Genomic DNA, 25,341 nt, shown 5'->3' on the forward strand with positions numbered 1-25,341 from the left:
GTTTCAGAAATCAACAGCCTCGCTGGTTTTTGCTTGTCTTTGTAAGAATAGGTTGCAGGCAACAGCTTTTGTAAATTATAAGCTCATTAGTAGTACAATATTGGGCTCCTCCATCCCCAAAAGGTTATTACTCTGGCAGGCAGTTTTGGCCGTGTGAGTTGAACCTATGCTTGCACAGGCTCCGGCTTAAATAGGGCTCCTCTCTGGATCAAAAAGAATTACATTTGAAGAGTCTTTTCAGTGTATCCAAGGGATGGAGACCCTAAATTTTATCATACCCACAGATCGATTGCAGATATTCACATGCTAAACCACAAAACCTGCACACTCTTTGCGCCTAATCCTCAATTATATCCTAAAGTCATAGCCAAAGTTCACAATTCAAGGGAACCAAAAATATAAAATCGAGTTACAGTTCATGCAGTCGTGGATGCTGGACGAATTATGCCGCATCGACTAGAAGTTCTTGAAACTTAGGGAAACGCCGGCTCTCCCCTCCACTATAAGATCTTGATACCAATGGAAAGATTAACTATGAATGTATCGTGAGCTCAATGTATGAATGCAATTGTGTGCCTTAGATCGGATAGGTCTTAGCTGTTCCGTGACCTGCAAAGAGAGTAACGGGCAGTGCGCACCTTTCTCATTTCTTGTTTGCCAACGAACAAAGTACACAAAAGGCATCCGAAGGATAGTTTACTGTAAAATATCTTACTATTTGAATTTTAATTTGGTTAAAAGTTAATTAATCTCCTGTGGGGCTGGCCAAGCAGCTGCTAGGCCCTGCTGAGGGGAAGAACGTATAGAGGAAGGCGGCTCTTACTTCCAGCTAGTAGCTCCGGTGTCCGCTGTGCAAATTACTTCTACTTTGTGCTCTTGATGTCTTTGATTTTCTTGAGGACCTGCAGCCTCCCTTGCCGCAGGATCCTGTTGTCGCCTATGAGACATGCCGATTCTCCCCTTCCCAATGGCGATCCGCAACTAGCGTAGCACCGGCACACACAAGTGCAGGGATAGGATAGCTGTAACTGGGTCTGTGAATCGTTGGTCCACCTACATTTTGAGAGCTTGTAGTCAGATACATGCGGCGGCAACGCTGCACGACGCACGGAGTCCACCACGCCGTACAGCCCTCCACTCTAAGCTGCACGGTGAATAACTGCACTGCAGTGCGACAGAAGATGCTGTTCCCCGCGGCTGTGCGCACTTTGGCAGGACTTGCCACAGCCACAATGGTGCTGGCGCTGCTACCTGTGAGCTGCAGCGAGGCGCCAGCGGCCCAAGACGAGCCCTCACTGGAAACTCGATTTGAAGTTTCATCTGAGGCGTACCCAACCCCCAAGGCGCCGCCTCCCACAGAGGTCACTCGAGCCACGAGAGAAGAAGGAGACAACGCGACTGTGGTGGCCTCTCCTGAAGCCTTGAAGGAGAAGCTGCAGGCAAAACAAGCAGTGGTGTCGGCATGGGAAAGTCGCATCGGCTTGCTGTTGGAGAATGTGGCTCAAGAGAATGCCAAGAAGAAAGAACCCTTCATGACAGGGGAGAAAGGGATCAAAGTCGTTTCCCTCACATTTTTCTCAGTCGCCTTTGTGGCCCTGCTCTTCATGTTCCTCTACGAATTCAAGAGCCGTCCTCCCTCAGCCGACACAATCTTCGCTCCTACCGTTCAGCCTCAGGAGGTACCTGAGGCTGTGTCAGGTCTTCTTGCAGCAAACAAGACAGTTGTATTCCTTGCGGAGTGAGCGGCCTTTGATATCTAGTTCTCAGTGAAAGCATGAAACTAACGAACCCTCCGATTGCGAATTCTGCAAAATCAGATATATTTTAACGCATGTCTTCGCAGTGACAGTACAGAAAGCTGTTGTGGGGGTAAATCCACTTGGCAATGCCTTCACTCCTTTAACCCCTTAAGGTTCTCGTGCTGCCTTAGTGTTGGTGCGTTTGAGGAACTGAGTAGGCGTGTGAGGTCTAATTCCTACAATGCGTGCACTTAGGGCTGAATTAAATTGCTGAGACTGCAAGAGTATACTGAAGGCCCTGGCTGCTGACTCTGTCCTTTTTCTTGTGCTTGTTTGTACAGTGACTGCCCAGTCTGCCTGACGGGCATCAGGGACTTGCAGAAGCATGGACAGAGCCCCGTGAGTTTCTTCTAGCACTTTTATTGTATCTGACTATATGCGTACTCTCTTTGCAGCGGAATTGGTGGAGATGTGTTGAAAGCTTGACAGCAGGACTAGAAACAAAAGTGATTACGCATATACACATTATAGGAATGATCCCCATGCCGCGTCGGGCATGTAATGCATACGTGCATACCAATTCTGTACTTTAAGTGGACTTTCTCCTTTATATAGCTGCATGAGGGGACCAAAGAGTTGTGCCATGCCGGCTGTTGCAGGCTTTCTGACAACTCGCTGCAGAAAGAATAGGCTGGCCTTTGACTTACTGCTGTTAAATTGCGCTCTGCTGCACTTACAGGTGGTAGTCCTTCTCATGGGCCATCGGCTTGAACGCCAAGTGCGAAGTTACTTGCAGGATCACTACAGCGTCCGTCGATTGCCCGCAATCTTCTTCGAGGGTGTCCCCTTTCTAGATTTCGCCAGCGCTGTAAGCTACGGAAAAAGCACAAGTTTTGACTCTGAACACATCACGCCGAGGCTGCTATGGCCGTTTGCGTCTCACTTTGGCCAGGAGCACATCGTTAGAGCGCAGAAATGCATATGCCGACAAAGATTCGTGGCTGAATGTATGCTGTGCTTTTCTTTTCAGATTAGATACATTTCAGAGCCCGCTGTTGCGGGAAGTATGTGAAAGGCAGTGAGGTTTGAAAGTACAGTGGTGACGGCGAATGGTGAACTATGCTTCGACGGTCACCATGGCATTTGTGCGGCACTAGGAACTCTGCAGCAGTGAGTAGCAGCAGATAGGATTCTTCGCATCTGCGTTCCAGACGGCAGATCAGGGACTGCCGTCCATTTCCGCACCAAAGCCGCGATTGTACGCTCCGAGGGGCTGGACTGCTAGGATTTTGGAATAGAACAAGCAGCACTTGTGTGCTACCTAGACCCAACAGACAGGTACAGGAGCTTCCCACGGAATCTGCGCGGGAAAAGATTGAACGTGCTTACACGAATGTTGCACGGGGAGGCAATGAACGAACATGGCAGAGGGCCACCAATCAGAGGCTACTGGATGGGAGCACTACCGCCTTGTACTGGCAGACATGCGCTACGCCTAGCAACTTCCCAGCTGGCTGAGAGGCAAGGCAGCTAGCTGCCTATGCTCTCAGTTACAACGATTCTGACTCGTAGGGCCTCTCAACTCCTCGTGCTACATGCAGCTAGCTAGCAGACTACCTAGCTGCAACCAAATACTGTTTTGTGGCGGTGAAGCGGGTCTCGCACAGGTACGGGCAAAGAGTACTTAGTTTGCCCAGCGGCGCACCAGTTCCGCCTGCTTTATCCAATTCACGGAGCTGCAGCCCTGAATAGCAAAATGGCCAGCTGCAACCTTTGTGACTCATAGACTAAATCTGTTTAGCTTGTGATGTTTTAACATGTTTTAAAATAAAAGATGCATCCTATGAAAAACGTATCAATCGTTGTAGAGGCATTAGCCGCCCGTAGTGTCACCACTGTCGTAGTCTGTTGAACAGCCGTAGGAAACTTATGACACAAAAAGTTGACAGCCAGCAGATAGGCTTAGTCAGTGGATTGATTTAAAGAAACCACACCATAGTCAGCCAATGGACAGGCCGCCAGTGGCCAAATTTTGGGCTTGAGGAGCGTCCACGCAGATGCCACTGAGCCACCTTTCTATTCTTTGTATTGAGGAATCCAAAAGAAGTGTGCATCGCGTGCACTGCTGCAGAAAGCAGCGGGCCCTCAGGTTCAGTGCAACGTCATCTAAATATGGAACAATTGCGCGCAATGTACTCCCGTCCTCGCCGTTCCTCTCAGGTGCAGCTTTAGGGATAGCGTTAAGGTCAGGCCCCTGGCTGTGGGGCTGCTCTGCTGCAGCTGTCGATAGAGTCCCCCACAATGAGGCAAGGCCACGCCTGCTGCAGATGTTTAGGCGGAGTGGGACTAGCCTACGGGCAAGTATTCATGCAGGTTCTAGTTGCGTACCGCGAATGTGAGCCCCTTCATGAGACCTGATGCATATCTGTGATTGCCTTTACTTCCATGTGCGCGTATCCACTGCGAAATAACGGCATCAACGAAATGACGAACTCTGATTTGAGTGATTTCAGCAAACGTGCTTTACCTGCCGTGGCAGAGAGCGCCAAGGAGGCTTGCCAAGTTGGGGGCCCTCCCTCAATGCAGCTGCGAATATACACACTGAGTACGCTGTATAGGTTCACTTTCTTCGCTCTTCCAGTCTAGATGCTGTAAAAGAGCATTTATAATTTTCCACGTCATACAAGCGTGCATGTACTTCTGTCGACTGCACGCTCTGTACCGTATTTGCCAGTGAGCTTAGCTTCCTGAATGAGATACTTCAGAGCATCCCAACGCACGTTTTCAGGGAGTGTGTGTGGCAAGTGCGGCCCGACTCGGCTTTGCTGCAACAGTACAGAAAGTGGAGCTCCATAAAATGAGCAGCAGCCTACTAATTATGTCCGATCAGCTCCGACAGCAACGTAGCTGCTCAGTTTTATCACATTTCAGTTTGATACCAACTGCACCAAGCCAATTGAGGTCTCAGTACAACTGAGGGAGTTAACAAGGCAGTCAGTTAGCGGTGCCAGGTCTCTGCTGGAACGACCCGGCAACGGGATGCGCGAAAACTCTATTTTAGGTTTTCCTGCAACTAGCATTGAAAAGATAGAACTGAAGTCAGTGCAAGGAACAGTTTCAATTAGTTTAATACTCTCATATTCGTCTGCATGCAGCTTCTGCCTAAACATGGGGGCCCGAGCAATGTCGTGTGTCCTTGGCCATTTTGGGCTTTGAGGCGTCCTTGTCTCTTCCCAAATGACGTTAATTAACTAGAATATATTATAATTAGTAATTATCCCTATGATCGCTTCGTGAAACACCTACACCGAAAGATGCACAGTTGTTAGCGGGCAGGGCACGCTCTGTTGTATGGCGTGGGTCTCGATGACCTAACTTTGAAACCCCTTTTCTTTCAGTTGCGTTTTTTTAGCGCGAAAGCAAAACATTGAGTATTTATTTTTGGCAGCACTTTCACTAAAATCTTGAAGTGCCGCGCTCCGCCCCATCTGAACTCTAACTCCAGCCGCTGATTTAGCCAAGCTGACACCTATCCAACCTGCGGGTTCTGTTTTGTGGACGAATTTCGTCGCCATTACTGTAGAATGGTTGCCGCTCGCATACGCGCACATGTTGATTTGTTTTTCCAATGTGACGGAGGTGCTGTAGAACCTTGATTTTGTCTTGTGCATTCCTGCACGTGCCGGTTAGTTCTCGTGATGTGACGCGGGCGCAGCAAAAATTCAAATTCGTCTCACAATGGCCAGCGTGCAATCGGTAAGCTGTGTGTTGGCTGACGTGGGCAGCGCCGCCTGCGCCAGTGGCTGCTTCCCATCCGTGTCTCTCGCCAGTCTGTCACTTCTGAGCAATCGCTTCGCATCGGACCCCAAGCATGTAGCAGCAGTCATTGCATACGGCAGTGCCACCACCCACAATCCCCTAGCCGATGCCTCTCAATCGGGCCAAGCCTACAACCATGTGGAAATCCTACACAACTTTCATCCCATTGACTGGCCCCTCGTTGAGGAACTGGGCAAGGTCCTAAAGCCAGGAGGACAGCCAGCGGACCCCTTGGATGCATGCATCGTCGCAGCCGACCTTTTCCAGAAGGCGTTTAACAAACAGATTCAGGAAAATAAAGTGAGAGGCACTCACTGGAACAGCGGTTCCACGGGCCAGACATAGCCCGAGGTGGAAAGAAACCTCGGTCAACGGCGCTCTTGTCAATTCTCATTACTCCCCTTAACTCTTTGTCCTTTTTTCCGTTTTCCTGTGCACTTCAGTGCTTACTTTGTGCCGTTATGAGCCTTGCAGATTCACTTGCAGCCACTTGTGGAGAGCTAGCTGGCAACGAGCTGAACAATTAAGTGGCTGGCAAGTACACTGGTTCAGCTAACTTCTGTCTTCTTTGTGTATTTTGAGCTCAGATTGAATGCATTTTTTACCTGCTCAGTGGCCCTCAGCCATTTGAATATGACTCGGACGCACAAAGTGTTCGCCAACACATGACGGAGACCCACATCCGCGTTGTGCGCGTTCTTGCGGGTAAGATGCAACAGAGCTGGCTCTGAACTAGCTAAGGAACAGGTAACGACTGAGGTAACTAAAGAGTAGGCCTCCAGTTACCTAACTAGAGGGAGAGCTGCTGTCAATAGGCGTTGTTTTAGCTACCTATGTGACTAGTAGTGTGCTCTTCAGCTTACTACAGTCCGGATGAAGCAGAGTAGGGCAAAGCTACTTTAGATGTCACAGAAAAATGCACGCAGAAATCGCAAGCCATTTATCTGCAGATGAGCGGACAACGGTAAAGAGGGTCACCTCCACTCAACTCCTGAGCAGAGGCACTAAGCCTTTTTGCTTAGGCACTTTACGGTGTCCTTAGTTTGAGCATACAACCGATAGTTGTGTTTGGTATTTGTGCTGTTGCTCTTGCAGGTGAACCTCCTGCTGGTGAATCAACTGGTGACTTTTTCGACCGTGAGGTCTCTATGAAGGACTTCATTGACTTGTGCCGGCTGTACGTGCCGGTGAAAAGCAAGAAAACGGTCACCAAGTGTCGCATTCCCCTCACTCTGTCTCCTTCTGTTAAATTGTCTGTTTTTGTCTACATTCTTGCAAAGAAAGAGCCCTTGCCTTCTCTGCGGAAGCGTCTGAAGGTCTGCCGGAATACTGCAGGCTCAGAGCGGGAAGGTCCTGCCTATTATGTGGCTATGACACCCGAGAGGTTTTTGTACCGCGCCGATGACCCAGAAAAACGGCCTATTCACATGCCTTCGAAGAAGGGAGCTGCTGCCGCTGCTGCCGCTGATCCTGGTGCATCTACGTACGAGGAAATGCCGGCGGAAACAGAGGGGTTGGCATTCGCGTTTCCATTCGGCAAGCAGCTTGTGCCTGTCTCTCCCTTTGAAAGAGAAGCCCACTTTTCCTTGAAAACTGACAAGGGCCTTGTTCTTGTGGGAATGCTGAGGACTGCCAACATCAAGAGGTGGTGAGAAATTGCTCTCTTACACGGTTTCTGACTTTGCATATTCTGGGGTCAGCGGCTAGGTTGAATGAGCAGCAGCTGTGCCTAGGTGCTCTTTATTGACAGAGCTTTTGGCATACTATGAAAATTCTCGGACTCCTCTTCATTTTCATTTGCGTTCTCTGCTGGTGACTCCCTTATGAGTCTTTGCGGGATGGTGTCTTTTTTGCGTGGACGCCTGGGGTTTCCTTGCCTCTCCGCCGCTGCGCGTGTATGCCCTTCGCTTTGCCTTTGCCTTGCTTACTACTTTTAGCATTTATGCTGCTTCTATGTCAGCCTTTTTAAGCCCACCAGTCTCTCAGTCTCTCTGGCTGTCTTTCTGGCCGTTGTTTTTGCACTTTTTCTGCGACGTGTGGTCCTGTGGCAAGAAACTCTTCTGGTCTGCGTTGCTTCTCTGGCATATTTTCCTACATTTGGGCTGTACACAAGTGAGCCCGGAGCTTCTGCTTTGCTTTTTGTGTCTGTGTTTGCGTTAGGTGGCTGACAGGTCAGAGTGAGCTCGTAGTGGCAAGTGAGGGAGACTCGATAAGTCAAACGGCAATGTCTGCTTTGTTTTGGGCGTGTGTTCGTTTGCGTTGTGCGTTGCTATGCCGGTACACTCCACGGCAAAATTCCTTGCCTCGACCGGTGCTGCTGGTTCCCCGTTTCTCATATGCCGACGAAGACTGGGAGGAGCTGCTGCTGCAAGCACAGAACCAGAAAACTATGACAGTGCAGCGAGGGTTCTGCCTCGTGCACATTCCGTTCTCAGATGACGTTTCTTCTCCGGCCCTTCCGGTGCCGCCTGCTGCAACTCCGGACGAAGTGCAAGCGATGGAGGCCTTAATAGACTCTCTTCCGCTTTCTTTTTCTCCGGTGTCCTCGTTTTCCACATCCGCGAAACGGGCAGCGCCACATCACTGCACAGACCGCAGGCTCTGCGAAAAGATACACCCGCTCTGCGCACCCCCTTCAGTATATCCTTCCCCTGATATTGCACCGTTCTCCTCAGAGGTGCATCCGTCTTTCGTGCCAAAGTCAGCCAGGGCCTTTGCGGAGCCTAATGCCTCCGTCAACCCTCTTCTTATTCCTAATCCGACGATGCAGCGCTTCCTGAGACTGATCTCTAGCAAGATTCTAGATATTGCGACACACAACCAACAGCAGCAGCAGCAGCAGGAGCAGCGGCCGGAGTCTGGAAAGGGATACCAAGACCTGCTGAGGGCCGTTGATGATTTATTTCCGCTCACGCCATCTGTCACAGAGCCCCTAGTCAAAACGCCCGGAGAAGAGAAGGCATCGCCAGCCCCTACAGCAACAAAGCATCCAGGGGTATGCGGGGCCATTGCTGCTCTATTTCCACTTGTGGCGCAAGGACCTCTACGAGAATTTGCTGCTGCGACGACAGCAGCACGAGGAGAAGCAGCAGAAGCGCTGTCAAAAGAATTCGTAAGGAAAAATGAAGTGCTGAAACTGACAGATGTAAAATTGCAGCACCAACTGGAGCAGAAGGAGCGAGCTGAGGATGGACAGAAGGTGAAGCAAGACCCCCAACAGGACAAAGGTCCGCAGCATCCGCTGCTGCAGCAGTACGCAGTCAGGTCCATTAACCCTGTGAGAGACTTTGAGCTCATGCTCAACGTCAGAGAGATAGACTTGACTGAAAAGGCCATCTCAGAAATGCAGCAAATCATTCTTGAGCTGCTGCAGCGAGCAGAGGAGCAATGGGCTGCTGCTGGTTTATCAGGCCAGCCTGACGGCATAGGAACGCATCAGCAGGGGCAGAAACAGCCGTATGAACAGGAACAGCAAGTAAATGGCATTGCCTCACGGTACCTTGTTAAGGCCATGATGTGCCTCGAGGCATTGAGGGCCGGGTGCGTTAGGGAATTAGAGGGAAAAGCGTTTAATGCTTTTCTGCGGCAGCTGCACCAGCAGGCAACAGCCGCAGAAACAGAAAAAGCAGCACAAGCAACACCAGCTGCGCAGACACCTCAGACTGGAGCTAAGCTTTTTTGGGATTTACTCTTGTCGAAAAAGCAGATTCCCCTCGTTACCACTGACGAAGACCCCCACGCAGATGTGGCCCCGGAAGATTCTACGTGCATATACAACTTACCATTCCAAGAGCAGCAGCAGCAGCATCAGCAGCAGCAGTACTCTGGGAATGAAGCAGCGGACATTTTAGACCTAATTGAGTGAATGGAAGAAGCAGCTGTCTATTCTGTGAGCACCGACATTTTGTTTTTATCTTATTGGATGCGCACTTATGCTTTGGGAATAACATTTAACTGTTTTAGATAACTAAGACGCAGTGTTGAATTTTCCTTTTCACCGCGTCCCGCTCTGTAGACAAGCGCGTCCACTAGGCGGATGCATTCGCTCCAGTGTCCTTTAAACTTGCTTGTTTAGGCACACAATTTTTTAAAGGAAAGCTCCAACATGCACGCGTTTTTATGGATGCGCATGTGGGAAAATGCGCTCTAGGACTAAACGGTGCTTCCGTTGTTGCTTCCGTTAAGTATCGAGCCTACTACGTTATTGTTGCCATAAAGGGGTGCTCGTCGCCGCGCAACGGTGCTTGCAAGCCTTACTGACAGATGAAGTTCCCGCAGTCGAATGCCATCCTCTGCACGACTGCGTGTGTGATACACTTCTTGTACACGTGTAGACGTACAGCTTTCCTGTAAGTGCCTGCCTGCCGACTACTAGCTAGCTATTTGCATGCTTGTCAGGGCTTTTTGTCAAGCTCCCGCTGTTGCATGGATGTACACACGAATTTGTGTACCGTACGCTCATTTACACTTGCACATAGATTTATTTCAGCTTATACTCATTTTCATAAAACTGCACACTCCTATCTATGTGTCTATGGAGTTGCACACAGCGCACCAATGTACGTATAAACGTGGGTAAATGCACATTTTTGCATGTAGTTATCTCTATACGTAGACATTACGCATATGCAAATTTATAGTGAAACAAGCGAGCTTCATTGTTGCAGCAGGTCAAGAAGATGCTTCCCGAAAGGCCCGCTGCAAGTTTGTTTCCAAGAATTGCTGCAGTCAGCTGCAGGATTCTCATTCGAAAATGCCGCCATATAGGCACGTGCATGATTCTAAGGGACAGACGGGAGAATGCGTAGGCGCATTACTCCTGTCTGCAGCGAAACCCTCCCGCCTATGTTTGTGTCTTAGCATCCATGCTCCTCTGTTGCTTTCCCAGGAGCGGTTGCGTCTCAACTTTTGTTTCTTTGCCCGTGTACCCTTGTATTAGTATTTCGGCAATTCGGGTCTGTCTCTTAGTTTGATAGAGGGGCAGTTGGCCTCAGCAAACCCGAGTTTCTCTTCTTGCACATGCATAATTACATCCTTACCGATGAAGAAGCTGCTACCAAGCACCGCACTGTCTTGGCTGCTGCTGTCTTCGCTGATAGCAAGGCAACGATAATGTTCGTTACCCTTGCCATACAAGTAGGCATGGGGTCTCCAAACAACCCATTGTTCTTGCAGGCGCTCTCCCTGAGGTGACGAGGTGTTCCCTGCAGCACCACCAGCAAAGGCTGGCAGGAACAACAATTCAATAGTGGGGAACTCCCGCAAGTCCTTACGGCCGCGCGGCAGGAAGTAGCACACCTCTCCAGATGTGGCCTCCACCTTAACTGCCTGAGACTTGCGGGGCGGCGCAGAGTGTGGCAGCAGTTTGTAGGCAGCAGATTCGCTGTACTCTTCGGCAGGCACAGAGCTCAGAGCCACCAAGACAGGCAAAGCCTCGGTGTCAGGAACTTCTGTTCCTTCGCTAGCTGCGGCCGCCGCGTCCGATGCTGCTGACGGGTCATGCTCGGGAATCACTGGAGTGCCCGAAACAGAAGGCTCGTAAGCTTCAGCTGCAGCTGCAGCAGCAGCGGCAGCTGCTAACAACACTGACTCGTGCGGCCGCTGTTGTGGATGCTGCACTCGAGGCCTCCTTTCGGGTTCGGCTACCAACCTAGGCGGAGAGAGCCCAAGCGGACCCCGGGAAGCAACTTCTGGGTGCACTCTGTGTATCGAAAATAAGTCTACGGGCTTCGTTGGTCCTGCTCCTGGTGCTGCTGCAGATGCTGCTGCTGCCTCTTCACCAAGCGGGCCTTCCCAGGTTGTTGCGTCGGTCTTCTTGCTGTTGTTCACAATAAGGTTATCTCCACTCCAATTTCTGTCGCTACTGCTGTTGCCACCGAAAATATCTGCAAGTGGATTGTCGCCGAATTGCTGCAGCAGCCGACGGCTGTCGACGCTGCTGTTGCCGCTATCGATGGTACTGCTGCTGCTTGCCCCGTCGGAGGGTCCTTCCTTTGCATGTCTGCTAGAGGCAGCCTCCTCTTGTGCAGCAGCTTCAGCTTCTTCTTGTGCGGCGGCAGCTGCTGCAGCGGCAGCTGCGGCAGTAGCTTGCGGTGGCGCCGCTACTTCGACTTCTTCTTCTGGAAGAGGTCTTCTGAGGACGCCCTGCCCCACAGGAACATCTGCAGCTGTTTGCTGCTGCTCTTGCTCATCTTGCGTCTGATATGTTGCATCATTAAGCCTCCTAGATCCGTTGGCCCTGCGTCTGTTTCGTTGTAGGTGACTCTCAATAGCAGTAACAATTTGCTTGTACAGGGGCCGGGGGAAGTACGCCAAGGTAGAACCAGAGTCAATCAAAACAAGCAAGGTGTCCTTCTTTCGAAGTCCACCAGGGGGAATTTGGTTGCCCCAAGTCTCTGATGGAGGCCCGCGGCGGCCGGCATGAGACAGCACAACTTCTGCCTGTCTTGCTGCTGCTGCGGCGTCTTGGTGCGGCAGGAGCGGCACCACGCGTCCCCCTATTCGTACCGCAGCAAGCCTTACGTTGTAGCTGTCTCGCATGCCAATTATGGGTGTCCACTGGGGAGGCTGCAGGTGAAACTCCTCATGAGCCCCGCCAAATGTGAGAAGCCCCCCGTGCTCAGAGAGGCACATAGCGAACAAGCGTTGCCCCTGCAGAGTGCCTTGAAGACCTATGCCTTGCCCGTCTGGTGCATTTCCTGTCCTCTCCTCACCATTGGTCTCTGCAACAGGCGAATTGTGGTGAATGAAGCGCTGAGTAAAGACGGGGGGAGGGACATGATGCAGGGGCGAACCGCTGGAGTTGCTGCCACTGGTGCTGGGTGGGCGAGCCACATGCAGATCCTCCAGAAGAACTGAATACGGGAATGTAGGGGGGCCAAATGAATTCCAAACCTCCAAACCCCAAATGCCTGAGGCCCTTTGGGTAAGGAACAGGTTTGTCTCTTCCATGTGACAGCCAAAAGAGGCCTTAATCCCTCCTCCAGTTCTCCCCACTCCCTGTTGCTGAGTTGTTTGCTGCTGTTGCTGTCTCCATTGCTGCTGGAGCAGCGGGAGCTGTGGCTGTATATGGGGAGCCGTCAGAGCGTTTGCTCCTTCAAGGTATTGCTGCAGGGTGTGCATGGTCCTGTAGGCAGCAGTGATGACAGTCAAGTCGAACTGCGGCGGTGCCGGCTCTGTGGCTGCAGATGCTCCATCCAAGAGGGCAGAAGAAATAGGGCGAAGTCCTTGGCGAGAAGGCAGAATCGGTGGAGGTGCCGGTAGTCGCATTTCATCTTGGAACCAAAAGCCCTGCAAACTGCTGCCCTCCATGTAAGACACACGGTAGGCGCAGCTGCAGCGCAGCAGAATCAGAAAAAGGACGAGCAATATTGGCGTAAAGAAGAAAAACCAGCAACAACTGTAACATGAAACCGAGACATCTTCACAGAAAACACTGAAGCCTGCTTGCACTTCGAACCAAGCTCTCAGAGAAGATCACCACACGCTGAACATAAAACACTAACGCCTGCTTGCACTTCGAACCACTCCCTCAGAAAGACTTTACTTGTCTGGGTCTTGCATCACGCGCACAACAGGCGGTGTGACAAATATTCCGCTAACTTTGCTTACAGCTGCATGTGTGCATTTATGCATACGAAAGGATTTGTTTTCCCAATTAAAGGGAATGCGTGAATGTGTACGTCCTGCACGGGGGCTTATCTTGTGTTGCTGTTCATGTGTCTAACTACATGTAATTCATGAGAGTGTATATTCATTCCTATATGTTCCTGCATACATGCTTTTCAGCATTCGCCTGCTTATGCGTGTGAGCACAAATATGTATATGAACAAGGTGTTTTCTGTTTCTGCGTTGAAACACACTCGTGTGTGCACGCGTGCGGGAATACATAAATAAGCGTGCTCATCTCAGAAAACTGCAGGCACGTAAATGCACGATTATTCACTTGAACTTACTGTTTGTGGTGAATATCACAGAAAGAGCAACCTCGACTGCACGGGGTGTATGCGCAAGAGGGACTCTTGTGACAGCTGAACGGTTCATCAATGTGCTTCCCGCAAGACCTGAAAATTAACCAAAAAGTAATGTACTATTGGGGATGGGAGCCTCTGCTAAAGCCTAAAATGGGCAAGATCAGCAAAAATACATGCATCGACAGCAGTAGCGATTGCGAAAGCAGCAAAAGCAAGGAAAGTGGCAGCAACAGCATTAGCATTATAGAAGTTTCCTTCATGTTCATTAAAACAACAGTGGCTGTGGCAAGACTGCAGCGAAAGCGATAGCAGAAGTAGCTACAGCTGTAGCAACAATTGCTGAATGCGGACTTCAGTTCAGCCTTAATTAATTTAGTTCGAAGCAGCACAACGCTTGTAGGCACTTCGGTGTAACACATCTGCTCAAAAAATTGAAACGTAGAACATAAACTCAAGTTTTAGTCCCGAGACGCAGAGACAGGACATACTTGCAGTGCTCGCACGGGAAAGCCATTACAGAACTACCAGTGTCCAAAATAAGGCTTTGCCTTTGTGGGGCTCCGCTGCCGACGAACAGATCTGCAGCAGCAAAAACAGCAGAATTAGCAGCTACAGCACCCATATACGCGAAGAACAGCCCTGGCAGCAGGCAACCAACCAAATGTGACACAGGAAAGCAGATAGAAACCAGCGCGAGCAGCAGTAGTGCAGCAAGATGCAGCAACACCTTGTGCAGCAGCTACAGCTTTAAGGCAATACAGCTGCAGGCGCAGCAGCAGATGCAGCACCAGCAACGACGCCGACTGCACTGTAGAGCACTTCAGCAGCATAAGCAGGTGCTGCTGTTGCTCTGAAGCCAACTGCAACCGCATTTGCAATGGCTGCTTCCAAATGACATGTATGCTGCAAGTTCTGACGTTGCCACAGTTGCCATCGCAGCAGCTGCTGTTAATACAGGTACGTGGAAGCGTGCCTGTTCAAAGAAGCCTTCAACTTGGCAGCAGCAGCAGCGACAGCAACAGCAAAACTGGTATGTGACGGCGTACCTGCAAAGTAGTAGGCAGTCTGGTGAATGTTTCCAAAGGCCAAGGTACGCAACGGTCGGACAGGCCGAGGGGCAACATGGCTGTTGATATGAGGGTCAGGAACCTCCCCGGGTTGTCTTCTGTCGGCTGTCTTCATCCCATCTGCCGCTGCGGCCGCTGCTGCCGCTGCTGCCGCTGCTGCTGAAGCATTGCCTAGTGCTGCTGTTGCCTGTGGCTCTGCATTGGCGGGTGCTGACGTAGGAGGAGGTGGGGGTCGTCTGAGTGCGTCGCTAATTCTCTTGTTGGGGCCACCCACGTTCTTTTGTACATTCTGCTCCTGCTGCTTCTCATCGCTTGCTGCAGCGGCTGCTGCTGCCTCATCCTGTTCTGCAGGCTGAGGAGTTGAGAAAGCAGTAGCAGGGAGCTGCTGGGCTGCCTGCAAGTCCGCATACACCGCAACTGGCAAAAGTGAGGCCAAGTTAGCAGTGTCCAACGCAGCATCGATTTGCTTCTCGAGTCTCAGCAGTGGTGAGAGCAGGTGCTCATTCTGGTGCTGCTGCTGCTGCTCCTGCGGCGGCGGCGGGGGCGGCGGCTGAGGCTCTGCAGCAGCGCCTAAGCACAGGAGGCAGCACGTAAGGGTTAGGAGGGCGGGCTGTATTTTTATTGCACTCATTTTTGCTAGGAAAAATGAGATAAAGAGAACGGGAAACCAAGAGGGGCCGCCGCTGCTGCTGCTTCCCCTGCACTTGCTGCTGTCAGGAGACCACATTGGGGGCAAACAGTGGAGGAGGGGGAATTGAAGCAGCTGCCACAGGAGCAAGCGCTGCACGGAGGTATAGTGAGGAGACTGCTGAAGTCTCGTAAGGGAGACAAGAAACCACCGGAAGGTTAATGCGAGCCCAAGAGACAGAAGGTGACAGGGCTTTTCGGTCCACGTCGTTTCGCCCCAGAGGTGTTAGGCCTTGGATGTTGAGGCGGCTAATAGAGCACGGGCGCTCCATGCATACATTATAGATTTTTCCACAGAAAATCAAGCAACAAAGAACAGCTTGAGAAGTCAACCATACGTGTTGAACCTACTGAACCCGTGGCCGTCGGCCGTGTAGCGGGCTCCTCGTGTCCACCAGAGCACAACTAGGCCGAATTAAAGGCAGGATACATAATGAGTAGATTTGGCTCCCTTCAGAGGCTGCTGATAAAAGAAAAAGGCGAAGAGCACTTCTTGAGATAGGCCGCACCGTCGGTGTGTCTGTTCGGTGCCGCCAGAGGGTGAAATTAGGCTATAAAAAGATTGATTTTGGATTTATGTGACAAAAGAAAGAGACGAAATAAGCGTTTGTCTGCAACCATACTCCAAACGGCACCAACCATAACCAGCAATGCATCGGTCGGCAGCAGCCGCCTGCGAGCAGCAATGGACCTGCCAGCCCGGTTCCTCACTAAACGACGCTTCGAAAGAGAGGGTTAAGCTGAATAAGTATCAACAATTTTTAATGAAGAAAATTCCTCAAAACATAGTATTTTGCGTCGAAGGAGTGCCCATTCTAGTGTGGGCCCTCTGCACTGTCCGGGAAACCTAGCGGGTTTTGAGCAGCAGGCGTTCGCTGGTCGGTACGGCAGCAAATACGCAAAATCAAGGCCGACTGGCCATAAATTGCCTCATGTTAGTCAATAAAATGAGTGTTAAATAATTAACAGCATTTTCGCAGTCTAATTGAGCTAGAAAAGAAACCCCGTTTCACGGATTCCTCCCTTTAGTTACCCCTTCAGCCAAAGTTCGGGTGTAGCAGTGGTCAAAGATTAGAGCGACGACCATAAGTCTACAAACACCCGAAATACGAGTTGCATAGGAGTATCTTTAGGTTTTTTCTCTATTTAAAGCAATTTTATAGTGATTTTTTGCGGTCTCAGGGGGCCTCAGCAAGTGGTCAGGAAAGCATGGCCCAAACGGCCGGCCGGTAGAGCCGCATTCCAAAAACTAGCTATTATGAGCGTGAATGGAAATATGCGTAGTTTTGAAGTAGCTTAGATTGAATGGAGCTTTTTGTGTTCTTATTCTGAGGAATAGAAGAATTATTTTAGAGCAGCATCAGCTGGCGTACGGTCAGCCAGGCACACAGGTGAGGTGACCTGGCAGTGATAGGTCTTCCTCCCTCACATGAGCGGCTGCTGCTGCGCCCTCGACCACTATAAGCGCATTTATAAAATATATAATAAAAGATACTCATGGAGAGTTTTTATCATATAGATTCTTGAAAGTTTCTTGCGCGGCTCTCAGTCTCACAGACAAGCCGTCGCCTCCCTTCCTGTCCTGCTCCCCAGCGGGACTCGTTGGTTTGGTTTGGTTTGTTTCCTTCTTTCTCTTTTCTATCTTGTGTTTGTTCCTCTTCTTTGCTTTTTTCTCTACCTTTGCCTCCTCAAATTGGGCTCAGCAGAATCTGGCGTGCCGTGACGTTAAGCGCATTACACATCACGCGGTGGCCCCTCGAAAGGGTGTAGTTATCTGCATGTCTACACGCTTGTACTTCCACACATTTATTGTTGTGGGTTCTCACTCATCTACTCACACGTATTCATATTTACTCTAGTGGACCTCATTCATTGTCTCAGAGAGACAATCAAGGCTCAGGAGCTGTAGTTCTGGTGACCCCAGACAAAGCACACCTTCTCCATTTTCTTCCCACCTTTCCCCATCCAGACAAATACGCCCTCTCTCAAGTCCACTTGCTACCGAGTGTTCAAACGGGACAGAGGCAGCAGGAAAAGCAGACGCAGCAGACGCAACAACAACGACAGTAGGAACACCAGCAGCAAGCGCAGCAACAAACGCAGCAGCAACAGCAACAACAACAGCAGCAAGAGGAACAACATACGGGATTCTAGACCAAAGGACGGCAGCGGTACAGCCGCGTTGTTTGTACTGTTTTGTTTTTTCTCTTTCATTAAAACGACCAAATTTATTGGTTATTTACCGCACGCTGCGAAGAGCGCAGAGTGCAGTTGGCCCCCAAAGCAGGCGTTCCTTTTCGTTGGCGCAGTCTGAGGTGGACGCACGCCTCAGCGCTTGTACTTCAGGGTTTTACACAGAGGGTGGCATTCAATTATTATCTCGCAAGGGCGTATAAAACTCTATACGTGCCTCGGTAGGTATATCTGAATAAGGCTGTAGCACACTGTCCAAATACGAAGAGCAGCAGAGGCAAGGGCAGCGGCAGAAGCGCGTGCAGCGAACCAAATAACTTCTCAGGATGGAGTCTGCTGGAGGATCTGTGAAGCAGCAGGAGCGGAGGCAGCAGCTGCAAACAACCGCAGCGGCAAAGGCGGAAAGTGCAGCCATGGGAGGGGCCTTGGCACAGCCGATTCAAGTGGCTAAAGAACAACAACAACAGGAACAGGAGAAGCAGCAACAGCAACAGCAACAGGAAAACCAACAGGAGAGCTCAACTAAGAGTAGCAACAGCACCACTGCTGCCTCCCCAAGCAACAATTCCACCAAGGGCCACCAGCAGCAGCAAAAGCAGCAGCAGCAGCAGCAGCAGACCAAATGCAATGGATCAACGCCGCTGGATTCGCCTCAAAAGGATGGCAGAGGAGAAGATGTGGCCAAAGGGCAAGCGCTTCCAAATGCAACCAATGACAAAGCACTTGCTGCAGCCGCAACAGCCATAGCAGCAGCATCTGCCGCTGCTTCTCTCTTTGATGCTAGTGATACAACTATAACAAAAAGTTTGACTGCCTCAGTAGCCGCTGGCGAGACGTCTGATAATAAAACCACAAGGAAGGTGGCTGCTGCAGCAGCAGGAGCGACGTCAGCGTCAGGGAAGTCCTCTGCCTCGAGAGGCAAAATCCCCGCCTCGAAGGCCAACAAGAGCAATAGTAGCAACAACAGCAGCAACAGCAACAGCAGCAACATCAGTGGCAGTGGGTCCAACGCCTCCTCAGGGGAGGAGCCCACGGCGCAGGACCACACGCAGCAGCATAAGCAGCAGCAGAGCAGCAACAACAGCAACATACAACTGCCACTCACCATAAGCGCCGCAGCCAAAAAGGTTGGAGATATTTCAGCGAGCTCCTTGCAGGACTTCAGTGAAGCCATCAATAAAACTGGGGGGCCCGCAAATAGCAGCAGCAACAGTAGCAACGAACTCAGCAATCTGGGCAGCTGGGGCGGCGGCGACTCGGAAAAGGCAGGATTCATGTTGCAGAGCTACTGCTCTGCCCCCGCTTCTCTCTCATTTGACATGCAGCCACAGCAGCAGGAACCCCTGCAGCAACGAGCCAACCTTGCTGCAGCAGCAGCCGTGTTGGCGCAGCCCGAAGCGAGACCCCTCACCCTGACTCGATTTGAAATGTTGGAAGCTTATTCCAAAGGTAAAGATGCAAAGGCCACTAGCTTTGCCCCTGCTTTATCTACAGCAGTTATTCATGCTGGTGTTGCTCCCGACGCGCTTGTTGTAGCTGTCGTTTTTGCTGCTAATGCTGCTGTTGCTGTTGCCGCCACGGCTTATGCAGCTGCAGCTTTCGATTCTGCTGCTGTTGATGCTGCACCTGAACTCAGCCAAAAGCCTCGTTAGCTGTGAACAAGCAGCTGCTGTGGGTACATGCGCAGGTCGTCTTTGCCTGAGCTGCGACTCCCGCAGCCACCGCATGCCCAGCTGTCCTCATGGAGAGTTTGTCTGTCCGAATTGCCACAGAGCTTCGCACAGGTGCAGCAGCCACCAGCGACCCCTCCGGCAGAAACAATAGTGTGCATCAGGTGGAGGAGCACCAGACTATGAAAAACATGCTAGAAATGCTCATTAGACTTAACATGGAAGCCATATTGGCGGCGAATGCTGCAGCTGCTGTTGCATTATGTCAAATGCAGATTCTTTTGATGCTTATCTGCCGAATTATCGGTGCACACAGTGGTGGCTCTGTTGCTGGTGGTATTTAGTGCAGTTTTCGCCTTTCTTCTTCTTCAACTGTTGCAGGGGAGAGGATTGTCCGTTGCGGTGCCGTTTTTGTCTGAAGCATCACCCAGGAGTTTCCATAACCGTCTGTATAAAGGTTTGTGTTTGAAGTTTGAAAATAGGACCCGTGCACTTTACAGCTAGCTGCAGTTGTCTGCAACTTTTTAGAGTGCTGCTGCAGGTGTAGCTACTGCTGTTGCTGCTGTTGTTTTTCATGCTGCCCTGTCACAGTTTCTCTCCGTCACTGGCGTCTCTGTCGTGTGGTTCAAGCTGCCGATCACCTGCACTACATGTCTTTGCTGTTCGTGCTGCTGCTGCCACGGCATTTACATTCATTCAAAGATGAAATTCACTCACTTCCACATACCAAATGTGCATGTGTCTGAAATGCATTTCTGGGTCTTTCTGCTGCTTTTGAACTATTTTATATTTCTACGCGCTGTCTGCAGGGCTGTCGCGAGCCCCTGGAGCGCTCACTGTCACTCTCTTTGCCCCTACGGGAACGGACGCCCTCAGGTGGTTTGGGTGGAGGGCCTCGTGGAGGCCCCCACGAAGAAATGAGTCGGCCAGACTCTGCGTTCGGTAGAAGCATATATGTCTCTAACCTTCCCCTTGCGTGCAATGCGCAGCTACTCAGTGCTGCAATTCAGAGGCTTTTAACAAGAGGCACTGTTGAAAATGTGAGCATTCGTCCGGAGTTGCTGATGCCGTCTTTTGTTCCTGTTTCTACTGATCTACGATTAGTGCTAATTTGCTGTTTTCGCTCATTCGCTCTTCAGCAGCTGGGAGGGCTAGTGCCCTAGTTTAACTGCTGCATGCTGCTCCCATCGTTCTTGTTATGGCTGCTGCTGCTGCGGTTTCTGCTGCTGCTGGTGCTTCAGGTGGAGTACCACGATAAGCATGCCTTCGTGCAGTTGAGTACTTTGGATGCAGCCTTTGAGGTGGTGGAGAAACGCCGACTTCTGCAGGTGACTCTGCGCTCCTGCTGCTGCTGCTGCCGCCGGTGCTGCTGTTTGGTTGTTGCGGGTTAAGGGCATTTTGTGCGGCAGGGGCTAGGGCTATCCATGAATGACGCCAAAAAGAAGCGGTAGCAGCAGTGTCAGCAGCACCATTCGCATTCGCCAGCAGCAGCAACGAGGCAGCAATTGCTTTTGCTGCGGCTGCGCTTGCCTGTGCCGCAACATCAAAAAGTTGCCTCATGGTGCCGTGCTAGTTTGTATTATTGGTTTTCTGGCGATGGTTTTCTGGCGATGGTGTTGCACTCGTTGCTGCTGTTGCTCTTGGTGGTGTTGCTGCTGCGGCTGCTGCTGCTTCATTTTCTGTCAGCGTTTCTGCTCGAGTTTCTGCCTTTCTGCTTCAATATGTGGTTTCGCTTTTACTCTGAGCAACTAGCATTGGCCGCGCTGCAGTTGTGTTGCTGCATTCCTGCTGGTTCTTTTACGCCTGCCTCTGTCGTTGCCCTTGGCTGTTGCTGTTGCTTTTGCTGCTGCTGCAGGTGATGGGGTTTACTTTAAAGGTGCAGTTTAAGAAGACCGGTTTGATGTCTGGCGCGAGCGCCCCCAGCCACAGTAGCAGTTTCAGTGGAAGCTTGCCCTCTTCATCCTTATCTCACCCTTACCTTCCCAGCCTCAGTTGCCCTGCTGCTCTTAGCTGCTCTCCGCAGTCAAGCGGGGCAGCAACCGCAACAGCACTAGCAGCAACAGCAGCAAACACACCAGGTGCAGAAACACGAGGTAGTGCTCCCAACTACCCTAGCTTCAACACGGAGCCCATATCGCCTGCCTCCTTTGAGGCTTTCGTCGCTCCTCCCTCCCAGCCATCTCTCGATGAGCTGCAGCAGCTTGTTGCTGCAAAACTCAAACAAGTTAGCTGCTGGTGCTGCAGCTGTCGTTGCGGTGGAATTTTCCAAAATTTTTCGGCTGGAAGGGCATAGAGATTTTGCAGGCATTGATGCTGCTTCTGGTGCATTGTGCTGCTGGTTCGGTCGCAGGATTTGAGGGCTGGTCGCGTGTCTGCTCAGCCTTCCAACCCCCCTCAACAGCAGCAGCAAAGCCTTCGCCGTCTCCCGACTCCAAAAGGAGAGAGTGGGACTCTCCAAGCGCTACAGCAGCAGCTGGGCGGTGCAACAGCAGCTGCTTCCACTGCTGGCAGTGGCAATCAGCTGGGACCGCTGGGCATGCTGTGTTCTCTAATGCAGCAGCAGCAGCAACAGCAGCAACAGAAGCAGCAGGAATCGAGTTGGCTAGAAACGCCTGCAACGCTATCAGATTCAACCAGCTGGATGCTCCAACAGCAAGAGACTGCCGCTGCTTTCCAACAGATGAAACTACAGCAGCACCCCACAATGCCGCAGCAGCAGCAGCAGCAGCGCTCTACACAGCAGCAGCAGCAAATGCACGTGCTGCCGCAGCAACAGCAGCAGCAGGGAGCCGACCCGAGGGGTTCACAACTTATGCAGCAACGGTTCCAGCTAGCCAGCCTTTTGCTGCAAGAGGCAGCAAACATGCAGCAGCAGCAACAGCAAGAAGATCAGCAGCAGATGCACATGCTGCCGCCAGAGCAGCAGCAGTTCCTGCAGCAGGAACAGCTAAAGCAAGACAGACAACGCAGGCAGCAACTCGACGCCTCATTTCTTCTTGCGTCTCCTGAGAGTCAGCAGCTCATGCTGAGGCAGCAGCAGCACAGAGCCAGCTGGGGCTGCGCCGGCGCTGACCAGCAGCAGCAGCAACAGCAGCAACGGCAGCAGGGCTACATGAGTGCTGGCGAAGATAACGAAGTAGCGGAGAACCAGCAAGATAGGGTAGTGGGGGTGGGAGTAGCGAACCCTAAACCCTGGGCTTAGGCGTAAAAGCCTCACCGCTGCAGCCTGATTCCTAACTACAGCAAAGTTCAGCACTCAAAAACCTGAATCAGTGTACCCCTAAATGTCGTACACAAAAAGCTGAATCTTGAGCGCTAAGCTTCAAATCTACAGCCGTAAAGCTTTAGCAGCTCCTAACTCTTGAAGTTGAGCCGTAAGTCATACACGATAAGTAAGGCGTGCAGAAACCTGCTTGGTTCTGTGATCTTTTTCTTTCTGTGCCACTTTCTATCCCTTCAGCCTTCTTCTCAGGGCTCATTTGTGGACTTTCTGGTCAACCCTGCTACTCACCGCTTCTCGGGCCTTGACAACAGCAGCAGCAGCAGCAGCACCAACAACAACGCACTGTCGTTTCTTACCCAGGCAGACCATGGAGAGATGCTGGCGTCAAATGCTACTTCTTCACTAGCTGCGAAAACGCCGCAGAAAACTGAAGGGCCTCTGGGGGGAACCCAGTCCAGCTCCGACCTGCTGGAATTCGCAACAGCACTGGTGCAGCAGGCACTGGGAGACGGTGCAGGAGGCCAGCGGCAGCAGCAGCAAGTGCAACAGCACCCAGTGCAGCAGCAGGCGCAGCAGCAGCAGCAGATGCAGCAGCCATCTACGCTTCGAACCACTCCACAGGTACAGAGAAACACTTCAGGAGACAATAGGGATCCATCAGTGTCTTGCCCGCGGCGTCTTCACAGCAGTCTTGTCTTGTGTTTCCTGTTGCAGCTGCTGTGCCCTCCGGCTGCTTCCGCTAACAACGACAACACAACGGAGCTCCTCCAGCAGCTTCTTCTGCTGCTATCTGAGAAGACCGGAGGAGGAGCCGCTGCGGCAGCTGCAGCTGGAGCAGCAGCAACAGCGGCAACCGCAGCTACCGAAAAAGCACACAACGCCGGCTTGATGGCCAGCGTACCTTTCTACTGAAGAGGCTTTTCTTGGGAAACTAGCAGCAATATCAGCATCAATATTTGGAAGGGGGGGCATCAGCAGCTTTAGTAACAGTGGCAACTGCAGCAATTGGAATTGCAGCTGCATCAGAAGCTGCAGAAGTAGCGGCAGCAAGTCTGTCGTTGCATAGTGCCCTAACCATTGTTGTAACGGGGGTCCATTTCGTTCGCGTTTTTGTTGTTTCATTTGATAGGTGATCTGTTGAGTTTCGTGCTGCAGGAAATGAGGTGTACGCACACCTCAGTCGCCCTTCCTGGAGCCTTCAGTTTTCTGTTTGGTCTTTCTATGGCTCATTTGTAAATCTGTTTGTAAAGGTGTTGGTAACCGATTATTTAATACATCGATATATGTATACATCTGTACAGGCATGCATTTATACATACACATATGATATATACATATAAGTGTATGCATGAATACTGCGCATAAGTAGATGGACAGAGATATGACCATCTATGTATGCAGTGTACTTGTAGGTGTGTGCGTACGTCGTTTTACAACGAAGCTCCATATTACACCATACATCTTGTACAAATCTCTGTGCATATCCACCCACAAAGAGTTGCATTTGCGTTTATATACATTTGCACATAAATATTTGTGCATTCTGCTGCCAATACGTGAACGCGTATATGTGCATGTGTTCGAGTCCCCACACATGCAGATGTTTCCATGTGCAAGCAACTGGACGCTCAACGCCCCTAACTGCCTAAAATTAACAGTCTACTTAACTATTTGCACATGTAGTGTGGCAATGCTACGCAGGGCACTTAAACTCCAGACTCACCTCTTGCCGCTCATACGCATAATCTCTACGCCAGCTATTTCCTGTTTGTAGGGGGCAGCAGCAACAAAAGCAGCATCAGCAGTACAGGAAAGCTGCAGTAACTAAAATTATATCCGCCCATAGTGGTGCGTTTTGTGACCCGTCTAGTCCAGAGTGAGCATATAGAGTATAAGAAGAGCAAAAGCATAACACGCAGAAAATAGCGTAGAAAAAACTCGAGGGAGGGCAACGAAAAAGAAAGGCGGATACGTATAGACAGTCTTAACCAGAGGAAACCGAATGTCCACAACAAAACGCGAAGGGTTTTCAGTGAAGGAAGGAACTGAACTGAGTCACAACGCGAACCAAGGGAAAGGCACGGATACGGAGAGAAGAATGAGAGGCAGGGAGAGGAAACAAGGAAAAAGATATAACCGGGAAAAAATGAAGTCAGACAGACGAGAACCTCGAATCCAATCGATGAATGGCGTAAAGATACAAAACTGCCAGCTGCAACTTCGTATCTGCAGGAGCTGCATTACTTGCATGGACTGCGCTATCCTAGTGCATGCGTTGGTCTTCTTCATGGGGCGACTTCTCTAGCGTAAACTCCTCACTGAAAGCATATTTTACTTCTACACGCATCAGATCCATTCAGTATGTCATCTTCGTCTTAATACTTAAATCAAACTTGTAAACATGTTGGTTGCATGCCCATTCTTGACGGTCTTCATGCAGGTTTGTTCGTGTAAAAATGCATAACGGGCTCAAACAGCTGCCTGGCCCTTCGCATTGCACGCTTCAGGTCGCTCTGGGGCAGGGATTTATTCTAAACAACCCACTGTTTCTGCCGCTGCCTCTCGCTGCTGCGGCCTCGGATAAATAGGACCTGATCCGCTAGCAGCACCTAGATCGGCACCGCAGCAGCAACGGATGCAACACCAGCGGTTATTTAGCTGCACAATTAGCCTCCTGCTCCCAGCTCTGCAGCGGAGTGTGCAACGGAAAAGCTGCTCATGCAACTACTGCAGTAGCAGCAGCAGCATGACAGCAGCGCTAAATGAACATAACCTGGACCGAGAACAAAAAGAGTGCAACAGTAAAGGAAACAAAAGCACCAACAGCATCAAAGCGAGATGGCTGAAGAAAACTAGAGGCATATTTGGTCTTAAAAAGCCTCAAAACGAAGGAGCTAAAGGGAGGCCTTTCCGAGGCCGCCCAACAAAGACAACAGGCAGATGCGCAGTTGCATCTTTCTCTTGTCCCT

General features: G+C 50.9%; 4 protein-coding genes across 4 annotated transcripts; 3 read left to right on the forward strand and 1 right to left on the reverse strand.

The window, feature by feature from the left end:
- Positions 1 to 1,181: 1,181 nt before the first annotated feature.
- ENH_00051750 (hypothetical protein, conserved) lies at positions 1,182 to 3,037 on the forward strand (the record flags this gene model as incomplete). Its single annotated transcript, XM_013581332.1, has 4 exons — positions 1,182 to 1,738; positions 2,081 to 2,138; positions 2,479 to 2,607; positions 2,951 to 3,037. The coding sequence occupies 4 exons, from the start codon at positions 1,182 to 1,184 to the stop codon at positions 3,035 to 3,037; spliced, it is 831 nt and encodes a 276-aa protein (XP_013436786.1).
- Positions 3,038 to 5,477: 2,440 nt separating this feature from the next.
- Positions 5,478 to 9,423, forward strand: ENH_00051760 (hypothetical protein, conserved; the record flags this gene model as incomplete). The annotated part of the gene is made up of 4 exons (XM_013581333.1): positions 5,478 to 5,858; positions 6,146 to 6,263; positions 6,654 to 7,206; positions 7,719 to 9,423. 4 exons carry the CDS (start codon positions 5,478 to 5,480, stop codon positions 9,421 to 9,423), a joined length of 2,757 nt encoding a protein of 918 aa, XP_013436787.1.
- Positions 9,424 to 10,493: 1,070 nt separating this feature from the next.
- On the reverse strand, positions 10,494 to 15,230 carry ENH_00051770 (hypothetical protein, conserved; the record flags this gene model as incomplete). The annotated part of the gene is made up of 4 exons (XM_013581334.1): positions 10,494 to 12,891; positions 13,515 to 13,622; positions 14,021 to 14,111; positions 14,579 to 15,230. 4 exons carry the CDS (start codon positions 15,228 to 15,230, stop codon positions 10,494 to 10,496), a joined length of 3,249 nt encoding a protein of 1,082 aa, XP_013436788.1.
- A 2,575-nt stretch (positions 15,231 to 17,805) lies between these two features.
- ENH_00051780 (hypothetical protein, conserved) lies at positions 17,806 to 23,284 on the forward strand (the record flags this gene model as incomplete). The annotated part of the gene is made up of 9 exons (XM_013581335.1): positions 17,806 to 18,928; positions 19,167 to 19,263; positions 19,531 to 19,594; positions 19,959 to 20,189; positions 20,391 to 20,477; positions 21,005 to 21,373; positions 21,500 to 22,318; positions 22,610 to 22,993; positions 23,087 to 23,284. 9 exons carry the CDS (start codon positions 17,806 to 17,808, stop codon positions 23,282 to 23,284), a joined length of 3,372 nt encoding a protein of 1,123 aa, XP_013436789.1.
- Between the last annotated feature and the right edge of the window lie 2,057 nt (positions 23,285 to 25,341).

The sequence above is a fragment of the Eimeria necatrix genome, genomic scaffold, assembly GCF_000499385.1.
Source record: "Eimeria necatrix Houghton genomic scaffold, Enh_scaff40, whole genome shotgun sequence".
Lineage (NCBI taxonomy): Eukaryota > Apicomplexa > Conoidasida > Eucoccidiorida > Eimeriidae > Eimeria > Eimeria necatrix.